The following is a 25,446-nucleotide window of genomic DNA, read 5'->3' as shown; positions in this document are numbered from 1 at the left end:
CTTAGAAACAAAATATTAGCACCGTATATTTCGATTAATTGACATAGATATTTTGTAGTGAGAAAATGAGACGTTTTTATCTTCACAATTAGTTTCTTGTTCTATGAAATTAATTTCAAATTAAGAATTCCATTGAATTGAATTCTGTTGATTTAAGTAACTGACAATAAATAGAACAAGATATATTTCGGGAAAAAGCGAGAAATCATTAAGTTTGAAACCGAAAATATATAGCAATTTATTTTTAAAAATTCGAATTTCAATTTCACAATGCTTTTCACTGCGAGTAACAAAATTACTTGCCATCGCAAAATTTACTGAAAATAATATCAATATTTTAAACCACGCTCACCGAGTATTGCGTCCATTATCGAACAATTAAATGTCATAATTTGCCTGAAAAGTGTTCTTTATTTACGTAGTTTGTTACAACTTACATTATAATGTTACATTGTTGAAAGTAATAAATATAAAATTGATTAATGAAAAAGGATACACGAAATATATTTACAGATAAACAAGCATTTGACTTAAAAATAAAAAATTGCCAGCTATACACAGTAGTGGCATATGTGATGTATAACATATATCCCATGAAATCATTATTGATTACAGGAAAGTGTGCGAATCCTAATAAAAATCAAAACTAAATGTTCCCAATTATTACATAATAAAGACTCCGTTAGAAACTAAAATATAAGCGACCGAAGCCGCGGCACGTGCTAGTAAGTATTGAAGTTATGTAATGAATACAGTTTTCCTCTGTTAGCACATAATAAATAATATATGTGGACGAAGTTTCTACGTCCGCAAAGTTAAGGCATACGTTAAGGGTGTCATTGTGTGTAGAGAATCGAGGACAAGGGGAAGAATCCTAATATAGCTTTTTTTTTGTTATTCTAATCCAAGACAAAATTATTCAGATACTGTTTTTCTACTTATTGGATATATTATCTATTTACTAACAAAATTAATAAAGGTAGAATATCTCAATATCTATTCTTTCGGAAATATCTTTAGCTTAGCAAGAGCGATTTTTTTCTTGCCTCTATTGATATATGTTCCAATAACAAAACAAAAGGCAGATGGGGTGCTCGAAACATACGTAACAGAAGCGAATACAGAATCATAAGAGAATAATAACCACTAGTATGTGTCGCAATCTGGGGGAACGGCAGTGCCCCAGCCAAGTCTCGAGCAAAACGGGCACGGCCGTACCATCTTTTCTCGAAGCGATTCAAAGCTATTTCGCCCTCCCCCCTATATCTTCGACGTGGACATAAACAATTTGTTAATAAAGTTTTTGATAAGTAATGTTGTTCGCATCGAGTTTCACTCGCTTTTGATTTTATATTTGTTGCTTCACTATAATGTTTTCAATGCTCCATCTAACCATTTCTTTCTTTTTTAATCTGATATTAGTAACGGCATCTTACGTTAGTAAAATTAATATTGTATACATATATTAAAAATTGTAACGCGTCCCAGGAAAACCAAAATTATTTGCAACCCTATTATACACAAATAGGAAAAGTTGCCAGGATGTGACACCATACGACCACAATAATTTGTAATAATATGAATTTTAAATGGAAATATATTTGAAGGTAGTGTATTAAAAAATAAAACACATAGAAATGGTCACCTATTTATTACAATTACATAATTGAAGGTATAATTATTGACTAGATATTCATCAGTCACTGAATTGGAAAACCATATGGGTCTAGAAACCTATAAATGCTAGTATTTGGTTAATGAGATCACGTGTCGCTGCTATACTATTGGAAGGAGTAAAAATTATCAAAATTTAAATTTTTACTTTCCATTCGATTTTTTTAACAGTTCTACTGTATTATACATTACAAGCAGTTTTTGATTTTACTTTATTTAAAGCAACTCTATTCTATGTAATTGAGTATTCACTGCTTAGTATTAGAATAAACAATTCGCTAGTATGCTTGTATAATTTAAGGTTTTCTTACCTTATTATTATTAATATAAATAATAAACAACAATAATTTAATATATCGGTTAGCCATCCTCAATTTCCAAGACACTACGTCACAACATGCCACGTCACGACAACGTAACAAGATTTGCATGTATGCAATATATTAGTAATAAAGAATTAAGAACTAAACATATACCTACACCATTTTGTGTTCATTTATAATTTTTATTCAATATTAGGCTTAATGCTTTTTGTTACTTGGTACAAATAAATATAAATTTTAATTAGTACCTTTTTTCATTTTCCATTATTAAAATCAAATAAATAACATAGATACAATCAAAGAATAACTAAAACTACTTTTATATACTACACTAAATGTACTAATTATTACTGGCTATTTCTCACTGATAATATATAGTGCAAGTGTAAATCTCACTTATGTACAATAAAATATCTAAAAATCAATAAATAAAAAATTATAAAACAATACCGTATAAAAAAGGCATGGACAGTAGTCAAGAATAATACAGGTACAAAATGATTTTATGAAACAGATAATTAATAAAATATAAATCATTAAATGTATACCAATATTAAATATATACAATTTTTACTGAACTACCAACATCATAATTATAATCAAAACAATATCAATAGAAAAAAAAACAACAATCTATCAATACAAGACATCAAAATGCAATACCTTAATTACATTAAGATATTTTAGTCATGTAAAAATTGTCGTTTATTATTGGAACACATTGAATCCATGCTTAATTAAGCATTTTAGAATTTTCAATTAGCATCACATTATAGACTTATTTATATTTTCTCTCTTAGTTATATCAGTTACAAAAGGTATTATAGAAAAGAGATAGCAATATAAAAGAGAACCGACGGCAATTACATGAAGACTTAAAATTTTACACAAGGGAAAATTGCATATTAAGCCTTTTCACACAGGCTTATTCGAATCCGGTAACAATACCATTTATACCTATCTGATTTCAGTATTGCACGGTTATTTGTGCGAAAGCCTCGATATCTCAACATCTTTATTATTCATATTGAATTTGTGCGTATTATATATTATTATACGAAAATCGTCTTATAATAATAATATGAAATATTAGGAACTTTTAAGAGTATCAGGAGCGTATAGAGGGTTATAAAAATAATAGTATGACATCATTCTAATTCACTTATCACAATCTCGTGCTAAATGTATAACTACCCCCAATTATATATTGCTATATGGGATAATTATATTTATATTTTTTTACTATATAAGTACAACTACATATAAATGTAAATTATATACTTATAAATAAACTACAAGTTACAATGTAAATCAATATACTATTGACAATGTCCTCACTACAGACAATTTGTGCATATAGCTACAAAAGAGAAAAGGATGCATATAGCATATTTCAGCAATATATATTTATCATTATCAATATAAGACGGTAGATTAAACTTCAGTATAAAATATTAAGTGAGAATTTTCTTTGCTTGAAAATAATTCTATGACCCTGGTGCTAAAAGGACCAATAAAAAGTTACGGATATTAGTCTTTTTATATAACATGTGCCTTGTTGCCTAATATTAGTATTAATAGTGGGAATGTTAAGCTAATGCTACCTTAGCAAAGGCACATTTAAAAAAAAATTAGCAAATAATTTGCTCAGAAATATACTTGGCCCTTATATTTTTTTATTTAAAATGACAGAAACATTCCTGAACTATTTTTCTTAATATTCCTATAAGTCAACTCTTATCTTTGTGTTACCTCTCCAAATTGTCTTACAGTAGCGCCATGCCATTAAATTGAAGCACAATGAATATAAATGAAATTAGATTGAAAATGTTGCATTAAAAGCTAGACATATTTTTAAAACCAGGCACAGTTTACATATATTTTAGTTCAAGACTAATAGACAGCAATACTGTTCAGAATAAATTTTCTACCAGTATTGCATTAGGCTCAGTGTAAGATATACAATAGGCCTAATAAAAATAGGCAGGGCTAGATAGCTACATATAATATTTGATGAGACACCTTAAAAGCAGGTTTTGCCAGTGAACTAAAATTATTTTAGTGCCTGTTATATTATATATAATTCATTCAACCTACCAAATACTAAATATTTTTGAGCATAAAATTTATTATGCTAAAAGGAACATTACAAAGAACATCTACTGTAATTTTCAAATGAGGACATTAGAATTCTATGTACAATTTTGTGCTAGATCACATAGAACAACAGATTAAAAAAAAACGATACTTAACAACAATTACCTCACCTCTTTTCCATTTTAAACTTATTCTAGACAATTCCTGTCTTTTGTTCATAATAATATGACTTTTAACACCACCTCACTATAACTTACAAGTACTGTTTTGTGCTTTTAGACTTATATATACATATATATATATGAAATATTCAATAATAGAAACTAAGCATGGGACTACTTCAGATGATTGATTTGAATTAAATGAATTTAAATCAAATTTAATGTATAAATAAAAAAATATAATAAATATTGTATTGGCTGATTCTTAATTGATTCAATGGGAATATAAATCTCATACATAAATTATTCCTCATTTTACTAGACCAACTGCCTGTGATGTTATTAAATATTGTATATCAGTACATCAAAAATTGAGAATATTGAGAAAAAAGTTTAACAAACTCCATTAGTACCTAATTCTTCTATAATATTGTGTTTCTAAGATAAAATGAAGCTTATTCTAATAAGAAGACACATTCTAAGGCAATACAGACTATAAATTTAAAATTCTATGCCATCTTAATAAATATCTTTGGTACATTTTATTTCAATAAGCTATACACTATTTACCTTAAGGAAAACGAGAGGTTTCTATAAAATTGTAGTTTTAAAAACATTTACAAAATACATATTAGTAATAGCTTAATACATATAATCTTATAAAATAGGGCTGGTTCTTTATTTGGCCAAGAAAGAATCGTAGTTGTGATTCAAAGGGAGAAATGCTGCTGGCATTCTTACTACCAGTTGGTGTGGTCATGATTTGTACAGTATTTTATACACTTGGAAAATGTCAGTTCTGTCAAATGTAAGGCATCCAGTGACTTAATGAAGGAATTGTAAGATTTGTTTCATATCAAAGGAGATTGTAGCTGGTTTGTTTGGAAGTTTATATAAAAGAGTTACGACATTTATGGTCATCTTTCAAGTATAACACAAAGTAAATAATTTTTAGCAATAGTACATTATGTACTAGAGATACATATGTGCTAGTATTACTAAAGTTGATGATTTCACAATGTTGCTGTAATAGTAAATTATACTATAGAATAATAGCAACATCGGGGATCATAATAGTACAATTCTCCTTCGCCAAAGGAGATTGAGCGGTATATTTTGGACCTAATTTTTCAACATCAATATGTACACCCCTCCGTTTTGCCAATTCTAGGATGTAGCGTTGCATTTTTAGGTCGCTAAAAAAAAAAATTGCATGATTAAAAATTACATTGAAAATATTACCTTTATTTATTTATATAACTATAATTTTTCGTATTTCTTTAGATATCAAAAAATAAAGGCCAATGCATAGTGGCACAACCAAAGCATTTAAAAAACATACACATAATTAGAATATACAAACAGCAGCATCTTATTTTACCTAAATTATTCTATAAAAAACAAAAACAATAAAATTAACAATGACTGCATTTTAATTAACACAATTATTATATAATAATTCACATCAATGCACAATCAACATTGAATGAGATGTTATGTCCCTTGTGCCTTTAGTTACACACGCTCACTCGCCTTTCATATAACAGGAACACACCAACTCTAGGCATTGCTGGCCCACACAGCTCTACCACCAAGTAAATACATAAAATCATTTGATTTTGCAAGAAACACAGAACTTTTGTCTCCAGAGATTATTAAAACACTTTATAGATAATCTCAATATAAATAGTAATAAGTTATACATACTATGAAAATGTCCTAGTACTTCCTGCTTTGCACAATTTCAAGTAAAATTATTTCCACTAGGCTGTGTACAACTATCATGTGTTCATTACTGGTAGGTTTAACTCAGCTGAATTTTCACATGCTTAATTTATTTTCATAATACATTTTGATTACTATTTGTGTCAGATAAAATTTATGTTCATAGTTGTGTTCAGCAATCATCAAGAGAGAATTCCTTAGCGGTGGCAATGCATTTAAACATTAATACTATATTATTATTGCAGGCTGTGAAGCAAGCCCGTGGCAATTGAGCTAACCGGGCACACAGAATGCCATCATTTATTGTATGGTTGAGTGTTGATGCGATGTAATACTATAACTTGGCTTGTTTTATATATTGTTTTTCAACCAATATAATACTATAAACCAATACAACCAAAATACTCATTGAACAAATTTCAGTATTTATTGGTTTATTATTATATATAGGTATTACATTAAAAACATATTAGTATATGAATAGAGATAGATCTTTATAAATACGATATATCCAATCATAATAAAATTCGTTTATTCAATATAGAAGCAATGCACTTAATTATTGATACTTAAATTAAACACTACCTAGATACATATTAAAAATAATAAATGAATAATAAAACAATGTTCGGATTTAGAATAAACAATAATAAATAAGCTTACCTGAATTTCATACATAAACAGCAAACACAGCTCAATAAAGCCATGGTTAATAAAACGCCAAATGTAGTCAAGACTGTGTCAAGTAAACTCATATCCATATTGAGATTGCATTTACAAAATAAGTAAAACTGAAATAAAATAAAATAAACTTAAGTTACTGTGTTTAACATCACACAAATTTCTCATCCAACTCGAAAGTACGTTTGCTTCTCTTTGAATAAATACTTACTCTTAAAAACATGTAACAACTACAAACACTACTTCATAAGTCTAAGATTCTGAAATAAACATTATATTCTATAAAAATCGAAGTTCTAAAGTATTTGTAATTTTTGTTTATCGATCTTTTTAAATCAAAAGACTACAGACAGCAGACTACAGAGTAAAGAGTTAAGTTGAATTTTTTGTCTGTCATAATAAACTTCAATTCATAACTTTTTTGTCGCTTAAAGCAAAAGATGATGATTTAAACAGCCTAGATAATTCTCGTATAATGTTAAACACGAGAAATAAAAATGATATCCGTCGACATTAATAAACTTAGTATATTTTTTGGTGTATACTTTATGTAAAATTCTAAACTCCTTAGCCATAAATAATAATAAATTTACAAAAAATTAGGAAGCCTATTGTGAAAAATGCTATACAGCTGACTTACCCTTAATATTATCAAGGTAACAAAACTAACATTTAAATAGCTATTTTTAGTTCTTTTTTGTAATTGTGTTGACTCCAGTCATTTGACTTAAAGTTACCAAAACAGACGTTTAAGTGCGCGTTAACATACTTTGTAACTAAGAAAGAGGATAAGTTAAGCATATGATGTAGTAAGTCGAGTCATGTTAAAAATAAGCCAGTTTCTCTTAACATATAAAACTTCAAAATGGCTTCTTTTAAATGACTTTAAATAAAATCTATTAAGACAAAACTAGATCAGAGGAAATAATGTATTGACTAAATATTTTTAGGTGTAAAAATAAAAAAGACTGTAATTAAGTTTAAAAAAATATGTTTTAAGTAGTGTCTGGTTTAATTATTATTTTATATCCACAAAATTAGTCATATATTTTTATTTTTGTAAACAACAAAACATAGTTACGAATTCATAGAAATATGTAAAATAATAAATACAAAAAGATATTTTATAGCATCTGAGATTTTCAATTTGATTTTTGTGATTTAAGCATTTAAGTAACGCTGATGTTTTCTGATTCAATAACAAATACCCAGGTATTCCAAAATTATATTATACAACAAAAACTCCAGCTTCTTCCACAATAATATTACAACTCTCGGAGGCTGGTTGGGTTGGCTGTTTAGTAGACATATTTTTAAATCGACATTCTCTTTTCAGCTTAACAGCTAAAGCTTCGATATCGTTTTTAAGGCGTGTATCCCTAAAATGTGAAATAAGAAAATATAAATATATATACTATACGAATGAAAACAATCGGGTCTTAATTATAAATCTTATTAAACAGTAGCTTCTGATTCTCTGATAATTTTAATAAATTTTGACAATATTTCTTCACAAATAGAATTTACAGAAAAATAAAAACATTACAAATATTTCTAAACACATATTTCGACGGATATGAAGTGTTTTTAATTTTATACTTACGCGTAGTTAATTCGAAAACAATAAATACAGGCTGTAACAACGCATACTGAAGCACATGATGCAAATAATATCGCTGAGAATATTACTCCTTGAAAAACTCTTTCAACATTCAGTCGAATCTTTTCTGAAATAATATAGTTAATTTAGAACGTTTAGATCTTTAAATATCTTGAGATGAATCTATCAAATTACCTTGATTATTGTATTTTTCCGTCAGGGATTGTAAAAGTTTCTTTACATTTACTATACATTCATCTAGTGTTTCGTTGTAGAATAGTACCCTGAAAAATGATAAACAAAAATAAACAAACAGTCTATTCATTTTAATACCAATAATAAATCAGTAAAATGCATACTTACTCTTTAATAAAAACTTTTAATACAAATATGTAATTATAATATAATTTACTTACGCTGATGAACTATCACAGCCGCATTTGTTATCACAGTTTATAGTAATACAATCACCAACTTCACCGCATCCAGAGGTCGTTGACTAATAATTAAAACCATGTGTTAATCTACAATACAATTTAGAAAAATAAATATAAGCCTATCTCAAATTTATGAACTTACATTTTCCAGGCTGGTAGAATCAGCAACTAAAAAATAGAAGAATATATAACATAAAAGTAAAAATTAATATAATATATGTCATTAATAACAAAATAGTTACTAGTGGACTTACAGGTGTGTGATAATAAACAAAACGAAAAAAATAGAAGCATAAACATTTTCATGTAGTTAAAACAAAGTAAACTTTTTTGATTAGTGACACCATACAATTTCACACTACTTCTAGCAAATATTAAGTTATATAGTAATGATGTCCTTCATAATTCGTAATTATCTTATTACTCAGTATCCATTCAAAGGACTTTATTCAAAAACTTGTAGATATATAAGAAGGCACAGATTTCGTCTGCTTGGCTGGTGACTAAAATAGACTGACCTCGAACGAAATAGTTCGGTTGACGCTATCCAGGTTATTTAGTTAGGATTGTAATAACTTTTATCTTCACACATGAATGAGAACTGTATTAAAGATTTATTCAAATACTTTAAGCTTTAAATAAAATTTAATGACTTTAAAAAAATTATAATCGAATAGTCATTATATTTTAGGCTAGTCACGTTACAACAATAATAAGAAACAAACAGTTTTTATTTACTAAAATTAAATATCAAATATCATTTATATATTTATTTCAAGGTTTCAAGCGCACAATCAAATTTGGCGGGCGTGCTGATATTTTCCTTCAGAGCTAAAAAATTAAACCAGTAAAAAATATAAATGAAATGTTCACACAGCGTTGGCTTAGCGAAAAATACACTATGAGGCGCTAGGTGGCGTGGAGCGACAAAATTCAAACGATAAATTCATACTTAAAAATTAATACAATCATCTACAAAGTAATGAAAACTACAATTGGCAAAATAAAAAAAATAATACTCTATCTCGTTATGGGGCTATCCACTATCACAATTAAGTATAAAATACTTTAATTAGTAAAGCATTTCGTTAATTTTTAACCAGTCACATCGTTGTTTTTCTATTTTATTCTTAAATTATTATAGTTTATGATATCTACTTTATCTGTGGTTAAATATGTCATGTTTTGATGGTTATTTCGGGATGCTTGACGTTTGTTTGACGTGACAACACGAAGTTAACTTTTCTTTATCTATGGCATATTAAAGAGTCAAGTCAACTCAAAAAACCAGTTTATTTACTGATCACATTCAGTAAGAATTTACGTCGCGCGCGGCAAAAGTCTACAAGCGCGTTGTGGATCTCATAGGAATTCATTGTTAGCGTAGTTTAATTTTATGCGTATTATTAATATGTTTTAAATTACAAATTTGTGTTAACCATTGATAGATACGTTTAATATATGAATAGATTAGTGATATTTATTTAAATTTAAAAAAAATAGTATTTCAAAACCGAAGGTGTGTCTGTCGTAGGTTCGAATTTCGAATTGCGAGTGAACATTGTTTGTGCATTCAGGTGAAAAGGAAAATTGTTCCGTGCATACAAAGCCGCTAAAAAGAGATGTTAGTTCAGTGTCAAATAGTTCGAAATCAATTGTTGTTTACTTGAATGATTAGTTTGTACTGACATCGGTACGAGTTGTGAAAAGAACGTGAGTAAAAGTAACATTTGAATAACTGTAATCTAGCTTAAGTTATTGTAAGTTGTATGGTTGAATAAACACTTTATAATTCCTTAACTCTATCGATCTTTTTTGGTTCTGATTGCCTAGAAAAAATATTGTATTTGTGTTTCTAGTTAGATTCTGTTAAAAAAAAAAAAGATCATATTCTTACTAGAATTATGAATTACGTTTGTCAGATAGATTTCCAAACGTTTTCCAATATATATATATATATATATCAATCTTTTTAAAAACAATACTCTGTCCTGATTAGCGTAGTAAAATACTTATTAATTTAAATAAATGTCTTTTGTTTTAGATGTGCAGGTCACTGGCTTGGTTCAACCAAATATCTTGATGTTATCTACAAGGTTCTATGAGATTGGCTAACATGTAGTCATGGCCAGCGGCAAAGTACTATATTCTATAGCCGTTGTAGTACTCGGTTTTATCTGCTTTGTTGTTGGAGCTGTTGCAGTTGGTCTACCAACTTGGGGACATTTTTATAGCTGTAAGTAAAGAACATCAATTTATTTTCCTTACACATATGTATATATAATTATGCCTAAAGTTTGTAAAGTGATTGATTGGTTGATACTTAATCCCAGTGAGAAACTTAGAAATATGAAATTTGATCCACCTACTAAAGTTCTAAATGTATATTTATTCAAAGAGGCTGCAGTGTTCATTGAATTGTACAACAGATTCATTGTTTTATAAATTAAATGAATAGTTGAATGGTATTATTTAAATAAAAAAAAAAAAACTATTCTTTAGTTCATTTATATCAGATATTCAAATTGCATCATACTAATATTGAAAGTATAGTATTCTATTTGGTTTATTTCATAATCATATAAAAAAATATTACTATTAGTAAGTTATATCATCAATGTTGTGTATCCGTAAATGGTACATCTTTCTAATGGATGTTTCTTAATTGCTTGGAATTAACAAGTGTTTAATATATGTGCTATATTCAAATAAATTAATAAATGTTCTACTAGACATGTAACAATACATTTTCCCATATAAATATAACAATTACACAAAAATAAGATAAAATAAGATTATCATGATGTTATTAAAGATGGATAAATGCAACAAAATAATTATATGTTAGTATTATAAAGATACCTTACTTAGCTGTGATTGCCTGCAAAATTTCTTGAAAGAGAAATTTGAGTTGTGTAAATAATATATCTTTAACAAAATCATTTCTTGTACATTGATGTTAATGTGTTATTTTTAATAGTCATTAAAATTGAACTTATTAAGTTATTTGGCAGTTCATCTGTGATGTGTACTACTACTATTAAGTTTAGTGTGTAAGGGAAACTCTTGCCAGCTCAAACACTTAAAGTTGTAATTTCACATATTTATACAATACTTTCCTAATTAATGCTTCATACTAAAGTATCAACAGATGTATGGTACTCAATAACGCCAGAATGGCTAAACAAAACTGAATTAAATTTTGCACTGAGATAGATTGATTTCTGGAATAGCATATTTGCTACTTTTTGTCCCTGTCCCCCCCTACAATCTCAGTCAGACGAAGCTGCGGTTTCATTACTTTAAAAATTGTAATTGTTGATGTATTTAACATAACTGCTTTGTAATGAGTCTATTAAACAATTTCGTAATTGTCGTTTAAATCAATTACCGAATACCTTACCTTAACTCCAGTGCAATAAAGTGAGACGAAAATTTAAAATATCTTAAAAAAATTAAGTTTGCATATTATATGACAATCATATTAAAAAATATTATTTTTAAACAGGAAATATTTTTTACCAAATGCAAAATATATTGTCTTCCATGTTCCCATATGTATGATATTTAAAGCACAACTGGGCATACGTCCCTGACGCGCCAATTCTTGCGGTACTACGCTGAGCGCATCCATAGTGTAACTGTCATTTTAATAATCCACCTATAACTTTTGGTTTGCTTTTGCTATATCCAGAAAACATATGTATACAATACCATTATTGTATTAAATCTCTATTTATCTGAAGCCTAGCTTGTATGGCTGTGGTGTCATATCAAGTAATCCGTAAAAGCCAGTATTCAGAGAGTTGGCGGTGTTAAGTAGGCACTATCCTCCAATTCACGGTAGCTTTCGTAAATAGATTGTTCTTTCACCTGATCTTTCACCTGATGTCCAGAAAACATATGTGTGAAATTTGATTATTATTTTAAAATCCCAGTTTATCTGAGAGCCAGTTGGTTTGGCTGTGAGGTCATATCAAATAATCCGTATTAACATCCAGTAGTGAATGAGTTAAAGCTGTTAAGTGGAAGTCACTATCCTCCATAACTCGGTTACTTTCGTAAAGCTTTTTCATCTGATCTTCAGCTATTGAAGACGTCGAGACTATTAAATACATAATACTCTGAACACCGAACAATACAAAATCGTGTACCTGTTTGCGCGTTTCAACTTGTGCTTTTGTGTTTGTAATTTTGTAAAGTAGTTTTTATTACGTTAAAATGACAGTTGTACTTGTTGTTCTACTCTGCCAGTACGGAAATACGCCTTTTATGATACATTATTTAGTGTATAGTACGACAAAACTTAGATGTAGCATCGGCAAATTCCATAATATCGATTACTGCCGATTTTTACAACCAATAGAAATAGCTCCCTATCGCGCCATTCGACGCTATTCGTCGCTATAGATTCACGCGTCAGTTAAACCCAAGAAAGCAAGTGGATCTAAAGTAGACGTGTCAAATTGACGAATATATTACGTCATTTGTTATTACAAGTTATTACGTTCACTTGGTGGTAGGGCTTTATGCAAGTTCGTCTGGTACCCACTCATCAGTTATTCTACCGCCAAACAACAGTACTCAGTATTGTTGTGTTCCGGTTTGAAGGGTGAATGAGGCAGTTTAACTACAGGCACAAGGGACATAACATCTTAGTTTCCAAGGTTGGTGGCGCATTGACGATGTAAGGAATAGTTAATATTTCTTACAGCGTCATTATCTATGGGTGATGGTGACCACTTACCATCAGGTGGCCCATATACTCATTCACCAACCTATACCATGACAAAAAGATCATATTCACATACTCGTAAGAGATAAATATTGATAATTTGGGATAGCGTACCTAATTCGAACGTGATCGGTTTTACGAATATTGCCGATGCTACATCTAAGTTGTGTTGTACATACGTACATAGATACATGTAGACTATTCCGTATTCAAGTAGTTGTCGTTTAGTAAACGTCATTTTACGTGACAATTTGTATTTAAAACAATCGATGATAGGAAACGTGTTTCTAACGTTTTCCTACCATAATAAATCATATACAATTTAGTTTAGCTATCCTGTACAGAAACCAACTAATGCTGAGCATTTCAATCGTCTATATAATCCTTTAACAAATAATATTGTTTAATTTACGTTCATTATAATAGGATTTTAATTTATTATTTAATAAATATTGACGATTACAATTCCAATTTCGAATTGTGGTCATTTGTTCAGTTTTCTACGTTGTCTTAGGCCTGGATGTCTGTGGTACCGTCGTAATACTTCTGATTTTTCATAAGACAAGCGCTTTATTTAGCTCCTTACATTGGGATACAGAGTAATGTATCTGATGTTGTCCAATGTTTATTTATTTATGTTTTACCCAGCTATAAATTACGCGTCATAATGGCAATACAATAACATAAAAATTAAGATTATTTTGCTGCACTTAGCTTTATATTGTAATTTTATATATGACGTCATTAAAAATCTGTGTTTTGTAAGGGTAAGGTTGATTTGTATGTTATAGGTACAGCTTCTGGTAAGGTCTGATCTCTTAAGCTATGTTCGGTCGATTTAATCTCAGTATTACGTTTCAAAATTGAACCAACGGTCTTTAATTAAGACCCACGTCCTCTGTTTGATCATATGGATTCTCTAATCGGTTATTATAAAACGGCAGCAAATCATGTCTGTTGTATGGGAAGCCCCACTTAAATATTTATTTTAATCTGTTTTTAGTAGTTCTTGTTAAAAAGTAAATAGGAATATATGATCTTCCTTATCTAACTGTCACGGTTCATTAGATACAGCTCGGTGACAGGTGGACGCAGAACGGGGTCTCAGTAATAGGATACTGTTTTACCCTTTGGGTATGGAACCCTAAAAAGTACATGAATAAAGTTATGTTCATCATAACAAAACTAGACACGCGGTAGCGTATCAAAGCCAAGTACTAGTAACAGTACTGACGAGCTACACCATGCAATACACCGTGTAATATTACACGATCCATTTGAAGCCACTTTTGATCCCTTCATAACTCAAAAACTATTAGACATAAATTTGTCTAAATTTCCTCATACATTGAAACTGGCAAGATATATAATATGTGCTTCAAATTTCATACACACATCTTAAACGATTATTTAGATATTAATGTCCATAAATCTTCATTTTTATCACTGACTGACCTATAGATCATATTTCCCACTAGGTAGGTAATTAGGAGAATACAAATGAAAATTCTGAAACTAGTAAATTTTTATCATAATTTATACAAAATACAATTCGTATTATAATGAAAACTAAGCTATTACGAAAGAATTTTTGAATATTGTGCTCAATTTATAATTATAAAAAAAGGTAAGCGCACAATAACCGGACTAGAAACGGAAGTTGTACTCTGTGATGTAGGTCAAAGAGGAGTACATACAAATCCAAGTACTGTTATTTTCACCTTTCTAAAGCCCTTCCGTCAGGTATGGGTAACTATTGGGTGTTCTTTAATGTTATAATCTGGCTAATATTTTTATCGATATCGATGTCACACTATTTTCAAAAAGATATGATAGATGTTATGTACTAGTTATGGTCAAACAGATACACATTATAACATAAGTAATGTCGAGACAGACTCTTTACTCACTTGTACTGTTAATTCAAATAGCCCCATGACTGTTAATTATTTTTGTAGTGTGAACGGTAGCCGTGTGAATTATATATTGAACGAAAATTTTCGTTTATATTTCGTAAAATATAAAAAAAAATGTTGTAACTTTGTCTTGAAAAATGTTTGCAACTTCTGATTTTACTATCAAAAGAGATTAATTGATGTTCTAAGATGAAGCTATTTCATGAGCTGTAAATTTTAATGATCACATTAATAATTAAAACTGAACCCAAATATTAATGAGTACTTATTAACTTATTTATTCATGTTTTTACTATCATGTACCTAATAGTAATTTTTACTAATTATTTACTGTACTGTTAGTTGCCCGCTATAACAATGATTAAAACGAATACATACAACAAACAACAACAACAGCCTGTTAATTCCCACTGCTGGGCTAAAGGCCTCGTCTCCCTTTGAGGAGAAGGTTTGGAACATATTCCACCACGCTGTTCCAATGCAGGTTGGTGGAATATACATTTGACAGAATTTCTATGAAATTTGTCACATGCAGGTTTCCTCACAATGTTTTCCTTCACCACTGAGCACGAGATGAATTATAAAGACAAATTAAGCACATGAATCAGCGGTGCTTGCCTGGGTTTGAACCCGCAATCATCGGTTAAGATGCACGCGTTCTAACCACTGAGCCATCTCGACTCATAATACATATACTAAAAAATAAATAAAAAGTAAATGATTATATCTGTTTTGTCATTGGTAGCGAATATGTGTCTATGTTAGGTGTAGTGGAAATGGTTTACAAATCAGTTGCAAGGCTATTCACACATACGAACATGTGAAGTTACATAATAGCTCATAAAAATCTCCTATTCCCGGCATAATTAATAATTCACATTCGTGTCTGTTCTACAAATGTCGCGTGATTGAACGAGTGACATTCGTATTGAATATTTATATGTATGTATTTATATGTCTAAGTATTATATAACTTCAATGAGCATGTGTTAAGCTTTTTTTTTATTTAATTTACTACATCCACGGGCTCGCAGATGCTCGTGCCTTTTTTTACATTTTATATTAAACATTCTGGCGTTTTATATTTTATACTAAACATCAGCAGATCTTCGCTGGAAATCATTCTTGCTGTGTTAAGCATTTTATTTAAAACCAAAATACAACAATATTAAGAATTACTGTTTGGCGGTAATACATGGTGAACGGATGGTACCTACCCAGGCGCTATTACACAGTTTAACTAACGAGTGACAACTGATATAACATCAGTAACAAATTACGTACTTACGTCTCTGCCGCTTCGCTTGTATTTTAGGGGTTAGTCATCAGGTGTCATTCCAGTTTATTTGATGCCAAATTTCATCAAATTCGGTTCAGTCGTGAAAGAGTAACTGACAGATGAACGGAATTATTTTTAAATTTAGAATATCAGTAAGTATATTTTAGTATTCTTTTCATTTCATTAGGAATTCAACCCTACTCCACTGAATTCCATGGGAAGTCAAATTGAAATTATTAACAATTGTAACTGTCTGTAAAATATATATTAAAATACCATATTAATTAATAATAAAATACAGTACAAATAAATCGAATAAGAATCTGCCACTGAAATCAATATGTAGTGAGTTATTATAGACATATTTACAGAGAACGAATTACGATTGTCTTAACTGGTTTCACGGTTAATAGTACAATCACAATAATGGTCGTGCTATTGATGATTGAAATGTATTGTAAGATGTATATAATAATAGAGCAAAGCAATTCGCTCGTTACCCTTAAAACAATGTGGACAATTGCTATATGTAATTATGTATATATATTGAGATGTGTTTTCAATATAAATATACGAATAAATATGATTATTTGTACGTTTGCTTGTTTTGTTTCTCTATCAAAGTTCTTTTTTTTATTATAAAAGTTTAACAATCAAAATATACTGTATGTTCACATATCATAGGCAATAGTGCTATATAGACCCTTATTTTACCCAAGCAAATGTGGCATGGGTAGGTTTAAAAATAAAAAATCATAATGTCATACTACGTATATAATACGCAAAATGTCATAATACGAGGTCATAATGTTAACATTTTAATAGAGTTTGATTTTAAACACCCAAGATCACATTTTTATAACGTTCTGTCTAAACACAGCTATCAAAATTGTACAACTAAGTCTTTAATAAAAATATCATAGATAATAACCGCGATGATTACGTTCATTGTCAATTTATTATACATACACAAAAACGGTTAGAAATTTCACACGATACTAATTTGAAATTTACAGTGAGGATTTGAAATATATATATTAAACTATTGTAGGAGTCTCTAAAGTTGCTTCAATCATCAAAAAGTATATTTACAACAGTATCATATTACACGGTGTTATTGTGCAACTTTAAACATGTTTGGCTCTATAACATATTCTTGTGCCTAAACTCGCGTTGCATTTTAAAATGTGGCCCGCCCGCCAAACGGGGCATTGACCCGCGAGACCTTTGTGACAAAACTCGTAGGAGATACAAGAATGCAAACTTATGGAGTCTTTTTGTTGAGATATATCGAACATTCAACTCGATTTAGAATATTAATACGTCTGGATCTAAACGAACACATTTTAAGAGTTAAAACTTTGTTTAAAATTTGCATTTATTAGTGTTTTTAAACAATATGCTTGTCAACTTAAATGTATTACTTAGTTACATTGTGTATTATTTTCTCATTGGTAGGTTTCGAGAGTCGAGATGGCCCAGTGGTTAGAACGCGTGCATCTTAACCGATAATTGCGGGTTCAAACCCAGGCAAGCACCGCTGATTTATGTGCTTAATTTGTCTTTATATTTCATCTCGTGCTCAGCGGTGAAGGAAAACATCGTGAGGAAACCTGCATGTGACAAATTTCATAGAAATTCTGCCACATGTGTATTCCACAAACCCGCATTGGAACAGCTTGGTGAAATATGTTCCAAACCTTCTCCTCAAAGGGAGAGGAGGCCTTTAGCCCAGCAGTGGGAATTTACAGGCTGTTGTTGTTGTTGGTAGGCTTTGGCGTTGTATCAACTACGTTGTTCCAATATGGGTTAGATGTACGTAACTGTAGTGAGTATTTATTGATTTTTTATTCAGCTATTGTATGTGCTTTATTTATCTGTCTAATTGAATTGGTGGGAAGGTTGTACTCATCATCATTTTTCTAATTAAACTTATATTTGAGACAGCATTTCTACACGTAGCGTTAGCGTTAGTTAGAATACCTTGCGCTCAGAAACGAAGAAATAAAAACAACTGTTTTTCTTGACGGTTTTTTTTTCGGTAGAATCTACGAATCGTCGGTAGATCTACATTTAGTATTATACTGAAAAATTACGATTCAAGTTGGCTTGGAATAACTTACTGGAATCATGTATATATTTTAATTTGTAGCATATTTTTATCTGTTGTCTAGAAGTTTAGACACAGTTTTACAACCGTGTATGAATGAATTATAAAACGATTTACGCTCATGAAAATTCAGCGATACTTGCCCGACCTTGAACCTACAATCTTCTTTTAAAATCCACGTGTTCTAAATACTGGCTGTAAGTTCTTACTTTTATATTTTATTGTGAAATAATTTTAAATAATTCATTATAATTATAAAGACGGGAACTTACACGATACTATCATACGCACAATATATTAAGCCAGTAATGCAGTTAATGGATCAAGTAGAAATACCTAAGCCTTCAAAAATAAAACAGCTAAGTACATAACGTAATGTCAACTATGTGTAACGCTTACACGAGTTAATGTAAATATTATAATTACGAAATATAGGGAGTAAGGTAAAAATAAAAGATAAGCTCTTAATGAGCAGAGACTTTTTCATTTATAATATTACTATAGAAGTAAAACTTAATCCTTTTTAGTATTATTAAAGGCGATAGTGAGTTTGTTTATTTGTTGCACGCTTTCACACCTTAATTACTCAATCGAACATAACAAAATTATGCATACACGTTGTCAGTGATATCGAAAAGGACCTAACTGACACCTCACACGCGCAAAGTCACAAGCGGAAACTTATAATTGATAGAAGATTAAGGTTTACCTGTGTAATATAAAGGTTATTTAAGGGTGTTGAGATAAAGAATATTTAATCGTTTACTTAAGAATGTTTTATCAAAGATAGAAAGAGACAAGCATACTAAACACCCGCTAAACAAAGGTCGTAAGTAAAGTCGTAATGTAAACATAACTTTACTTATGGCTTCTGGGACGCTTGATTAAACTGATAAAATCTATACGAAGGAATGAGGGGACGTTTTTATTTGTTCCTATCTAAAGAAACTACTTGCCAATCTACATAGAATGTGTACGAGAAAATGCATCACGCTTCAGAAAAGCTTTTAGTATGTAATTTTTTACGTAAGTAGCTGCACTTCGCAGTTTTACCCGGTTAGTCAAATAGATGTAATTTCTTGTTGTAATAAGTGAATTATATGGAAATAAGGGAAATGATGTTCACGGCATACTACGGACGTCTTATAAAGCATATATTATTGATTGCATTGAGTAAACAGAAAACATTTTAAATAATAATGTATTTGTAAAACATTAAATATTTTAAGATAATTGCAGATTGTAATACTGTATAGTATTAAATACATTTTTGATGTTAGTTTTTACATATATTCGTGTAATGTATTCGAAATGCCAATGCTTATTTTTTGTGAAATGGAATATTATTCTAGAAAGGTAGACGGACGAGGTTATCTGTTAGTAAGGTCCCATAGTTTTACACTATTCACACTGATACTGATACGGTTCACACTGCAAGAAATATTAATCCATCCCTTAATTATCCATGCACCAACGACCTCGGGAAATAAACGTCATATGCTGCTAAATACTGGCTAAATTACACCTCATACTGAAACACAACTGTATTGTATACTGCCCTGTATATGTACTTCGACGTATTGTTGGTGATTTTTTGGTACGTATCCAGCTTACGTGAAATCCCATTTCTTCTTATAGCTTCTTGTGCGTTTGAATTTAACAAAAAAGTTGTACTTAGTTGTAACATAAATTACTCCTTATAACATCACCTTTCTACCAGTGAAGTCCCGTCGAAATCGGTCAAGCCGTTTCTGAAATTAGTCGGAACAAACAGAGAGACCAACAAAACTTTAAAAAAAAAATCGATGATATGTAACGTATATATACAATTATACATACATAAGCATTTAGTAAAAAGCAGTTAATGTTACAAACAAACACTCCAATTTTGTTATCTGTATAGATGCTAATATAACAATGAACCAAATATGTAATTAGAAAACACTTCATATTGTTTTACTAAAGGTCATATCCGAATTGATTTTCATAGAAGTTAATAGAAAAAAAAACCAAACTTCCAGCTACAATGACGTCATACCAAGGGCATGATCAATATAGGCGGAGTCGTAGTAAACGGATTGTAGGTACAGTTTAATACAATTTTTATAGCTTTTACTCTAAAGTACCGTTCGCATCAACATGCCTAAGTACAGTTATGAAATTTTTAACTGCTCTATTTGTGTGTTCTATGTTGCTCTTTCACGGTTAAACCACTGAACCGTATTTGATTAAGATTATGAAGCAAGATTGTACTCCAAAGGAGGACATAGGTTTTTTATCCGTAAAACATAACGAAACCCTTAAATCGATCGAAGCTGGGAGCGCCAACTAGTTTCCCATCTTCTTTATCTTTAAGTATAAAACAAAATTTTACTTGGTGGTAGCTTTGAGCAAGCCCACATGGGTAGGTATCACCCAATCATCAGATATTTTATCGCTAAACAACAGTACGCAGTATTGTTGTTATTGTTGGTGGCGCATTGACGATGTAAGGAAAGGTTAATATTTCTTACAGAGTCATTGTCATCACAGAGGTGATGGCGACCACTTACTGATGGTAAGTGATGGTGGCCTATATGCTCGACCGCTAACCTATTCCATAAAAAAAACAAGGCGCAGTCTGTCCCGATGTATGCTTAGATCTTTAAAATTACTTTTTTTTTAATAGATAGATTGATTCAAGATAGTAGAGAAACACGATTATTTAAAGGTTTCTAAAGAGATATCGTAAATAAACACTTTTTTTTGTCTAATGACAAAAGACTACGATGCAAGACTACTAATGACATTATGTAGTTGGTAAAATTAATATCAGTGTTGCACCCGTGCTAAGCCGGGGTGGGTCGTTAGTAAAATCATATTAATTCCAATATAAGTTTGCTAATAAGAAATTTGTTAGATGGATTATATAGGTGAACTTGCAACTTGAACATGCTAATTCGACTAAAGCGATTATTCATTGGAAACAACGTGGTTTCAACTACAGCAAACTTTAATGTTACATTTAATTAGCATTTATAGTATATAATACTGTTAATAATTAATCGTTGTATAAAGTCACCGGGCACAATGATTTCAATACAAAATTATTGTCATAATGTCCAACTTATTCTATTCTAGGTACATGTCACCGCTTGGTACGGTAGAATAAGGGTCGATGTAAAATCTACACATTAAAACACACACACACACACACATAGATGTATTTTTGGGCCATGGTCTTCGTTAGCCTACGCATAATACTTCACAAAAGTTTCATCACAATCGTATGAATACCTTAGAAACTTTAAGATCATACAATATATTTAATAAGAAGATATTTTTATGTATTGCATTTGAATCGTAGTATTTACGATAGATTTCTTAGTAGTTGTTAGTTCGCCAAGGTTAATTAAATCTCAATTAGTATAGACATTCTACAGTAGGTGACACGCGAGTCGTTTCCACTTGTAAAACACGTAGGCAATGCCTAAAACATTGAATAATTATCGGCTGATACGAAATCCACATAAAATTACATACATAATGCCTTTGTTTCAATGTATTAGAAGATAACAATGTAATTAATTCAGACCCACGCTACTAACGGTATGCGTACAAAACATTGTAAAAAAAAACGATTTAATTTATAATTAGTAACAGATTTAACATCTGTTATATAAACATCGATGTAATCGAATCTTAATAAAGAACTTGATTCCTTTTTTGAAAAATTCGCATTCAAAATAAAAATAAAACCTTCCATTCATCAAAAACCAGATTAATTAAACTCGCTTTTATATAACGTATTGTTTTATTGTTACCTACATTTCACGAATTCCTACTAGTAAACAAAATTCCTCTTTTTAAATACATAACTGTAATGAGCGATGTTTCGAATTAAATACGAGTGTTACAATAGAATTACTGTTGTATTCGATTGCCTATCGTTTCATCACTGGTCAGCATGACTGTATCGTTTTTTTTTTTGCTGTCAGACAATGACCTCGCTTTGAGATGCCCACGAGAAGAGCCTATGAAAGAGATGTTTTTTCATAGATGTTTTGGGACTGCGATTAGCCGAAGGCATTATTCGTCCGTGACACATGAGCTAAACGTGCAATATGTCTATTATCTTGAAAATAGAATCGATTCTTTTTTCGTTTTTTTTTTTCTTCATTTACTTTCTCTCGTACTCGTTCTACGTTAGAAACTATTTCTAGCTTTAAACCTGTCTCTTATGTAATATTTTTTTTATGCTATACACTAATAATCAAATAAATATTCTGCTAAGGACTACTGCCAAATATCTTCATTTGTTTGTATGATTTTTTCTACTCGAATTTATTTAATAAATGGATATAATTAAAGTGCTAGTTTCTGAGATTATAGAAACAAAGAAACTCTTCTTTATAATAGTATATGTTTTAAAGGTGTGTAAGATTATACATAAGTTAGTGCTAGCTTTTTAATCTAGGCCATCGGTAATGAGAACGACGCTGTATCGCAAAACTTATCGTATATTTAACGACTTATTGTGCAGCGTTCGATAATAACCGATCGGTAACCGTGGATAGTAAATTGTAGTTAAGTCACGAATGTTTTTAAATATTTGTGTCGCTTCGTAACAGAGTCGCTGTCAGTGCGTTTGCGTAACCAGTTTTAGTATGTTTGCTTTTGAAAGGTTGTTCACAAAGCTAAATAATTATGCATAACTTTAAGAAGAAAATCAGGTTTGAATTTAGAATTATTGTGTCATTTTCGACTTACCTAATATTACAGGGAGATGTAGATGTGTTAATTGTTTGTTTGTGTGTGTTATTATCCACCTATTAGGACACGAATTAGATGTAGCATCAATAAAATTCGTAAAACCGATTACTGGCGATTTACACAACCAGTAATAGCTCCCTACCGCGCCATTCGACGCTATTCGTCGCTATAGTTTCTCGCGTCTGTTCAACCTGAGATAGCAAATCGACGTGTCAAATTGACGAATATATTAGGTCATATGATATTACAAGTTATTATGTTTGTGTAAAGATCATATTCACATAAGAAATAAATATTGATAATTTGGGATGGCGTACTTAATTCGGATGTGATCGGTTTTACGAATTTTGCCGATGCTACATGTAAGTTGTGTTGTACTATACTTACAAGTTTAATTGTCTTACCGTAATAATATAAGCGTGATTCGCATAATGATCCGAGTATCTTTGTGTTTAAGATCACCAGAATACGATATCACAAAAAGGAATTGTAGAGATATTCTAAATAATAAACTCGAATTTCACCGTAGAATACAACCGTAAAATGTTTAATGTGATATACAATATTCACAAAAAAAATATTCTATATATATGACATTCGCATTAAAATATCGGATGCTCTTTTCCAAACATAACAGGAATAAATGTAATTAAACAACTTTTGATTGCAAATTGACTTGAATTCGATATAATTGGTCGAGAGCTTGATTAATCTCTATCATATTCACTATGGATTTGCGCGAAAATGACGTTTTGAACGGCCACGAAACTTCTATCCGAATTTTGGAAGTGACATTAAACTGGATTTTTTTAAAGCACAATATTGATGTATTATATGTATATGTAAATTACCCACTGCTTGGCTAAGGCCTCCTCTTCGATTAAGGAGAAGGCTTGGCACGTGTTCTAACCACTGGGCCATCTCAGCTCTGTTGTATATATATATATATATATATATATATGTATTTACTGCCATTGGAATAGGTACCTACTTATAGGTATCACTGTAAATAACTCGTTTATTTATTTTCAATGTTTCGATAACAGTTTCATTGACGTTGAAAACGTAATGTTTTGGCAATTCCAATGATATCGCGTAAATTTAATGTCAATTGTTTATTCCTGTTTTGTCCTCTTGTGGTTGAAATATACTGTAGGTAGCTTTTGTGGTATATGAAACTCAACACAGATAAAGTTTATATGAAGGAGTATGGAGAGCTAATGTTTTATATATATACTTATATTAAATTAATTAAAAAACGTTTAACGTACTGCCGTACTCTACATAGGTACCTACTTAATGTTGGCTATAAAACTGGAAATTCCTACTTGTTTTTATCTTAATATTTTATATTATAGATTACATTTCTTAGAACTGCAATAACCTTATTTCTTTTATATCAATAAATCAAGACAATTTATAAATATTAAATATGTACGAATATGACTCAGGTAATGTAAATATTGTCTAGACTAAATGTAAGCAGTTCAGTATTCTTATACATACATATACATTATACTTATATACTAATAATATAAATGCGAATAGAACTTATAAAACCTGGTGATTAAACTCGGATAAAGCTGTGGTCGAAAACAGGTCGCCTGTGTTTTTTTAAATATAACAATAGTAATAACTACGTAATTAAAATGATTTTCATATAGATTGTTATATAAGCTAGCCGATTAAGATCAATAAGTTTTTAACTTTTCTCATTTATAAATTGAAGACTTACGAATTACGATAGAAATAATATTCATAAACACAAATACATACACGCCAAAATGAGAAAAGGATCGATTTGGTTTTTGTCAATTTTATCACAGGAGATTAAATTTATTTATAGTTTACTATGTGTTACTTTTGAGGAAAAGCATAACGAATAACTAACTTGCCTGTTCTTCTCGGTATGATTTGCGTACCGAACCGGTGTTGAGCTCAATTCACTTCAAAACT

At 30.2% G+C, this 25,446-nt stretch overlaps 2 protein-coding genes and 1 long non-coding RNA gene across 4 annotated transcripts in view; 1 reads left to right on the top strand and 2 right to left on the bottom strand.

Moving 5' to 3' along the window:
- Positions 1–1,636: 1,636 nt before the first annotated feature.
- LOC124538048 lies at positions 1,637–7,286 on the bottom strand. The gene is made up of 3 exons (XR_006966956.1): positions 6,873–7,286; positions 6,644–6,771; positions 1,637–5,451 (listed from the first exon to the last, which is right to left on the bottom strand). It is a non-coding gene; the product is annotated as an uncharacterized LOC124538048 (long non-coding RNA).
- A 465-nt stretch (positions 7,287–7,751) lies between these two features.
- On the bottom strand, positions 7,752–9,341 carry LOC124537924. The gene is made up of 6 exons (XM_047114883.1): positions 8,953–9,341; positions 8,841–8,866; positions 8,678–8,760; positions 8,457–8,545; positions 8,265–8,388; positions 7,752–8,040 (listed from the first exon to the last, which is right to left on the bottom strand). The coding sequence occupies exons 1-6, from the start codon at positions 9,002–9,004 to the stop codon at positions 7,890–7,892; spliced, it is 525 nt and encodes a 174-aa protein (XP_046970839.1). The 5' UTR covers positions 9,005–9,341; the 3' UTR covers positions 7,752–7,889.
- Positions 9,342–9,935: 594 nt separating this feature from the next.
- LOC124537845 overlaps positions 9,936–25,446 on the top strand; it is a 47,570-nt gene continuing 32,059 nt past the window's right edge. Inside the window, exons 1-3 of one of the 2 annotated variants that reach the window (XM_047114790.1) lie at positions 9,936–10,075; positions 10,233–10,411; positions 10,743–10,934. In XM_047114790.1, coding sequence (XP_046970746.1) covers positions 10,823–10,934 — 112 coding nt within the window. In that variant the 5' untranslated portion in view covers positions 9,936–10,075; positions 10,233–10,411; positions 10,743–10,822. Of the gene's footprint in view, positions 10,412–10,742; positions 10,935–25,446 lie in introns of both variants that reach the window. The other variant, XM_047114791.1, reaches the window with a different exon arrangement.

This window comes from Vanessa cardui, chromosome 19 (genome assembly GCF_905220365.1).
Source record: "Vanessa cardui chromosome 19, ilVanCard2.1, whole genome shotgun sequence".
Taxonomy (NCBI): Eukaryota; Metazoa; Arthropoda; class Insecta; order Lepidoptera; family Nymphalidae; genus Vanessa; species Vanessa cardui.
This window is presented reverse-complemented; position numbering and strand designations above follow the sequence as displayed.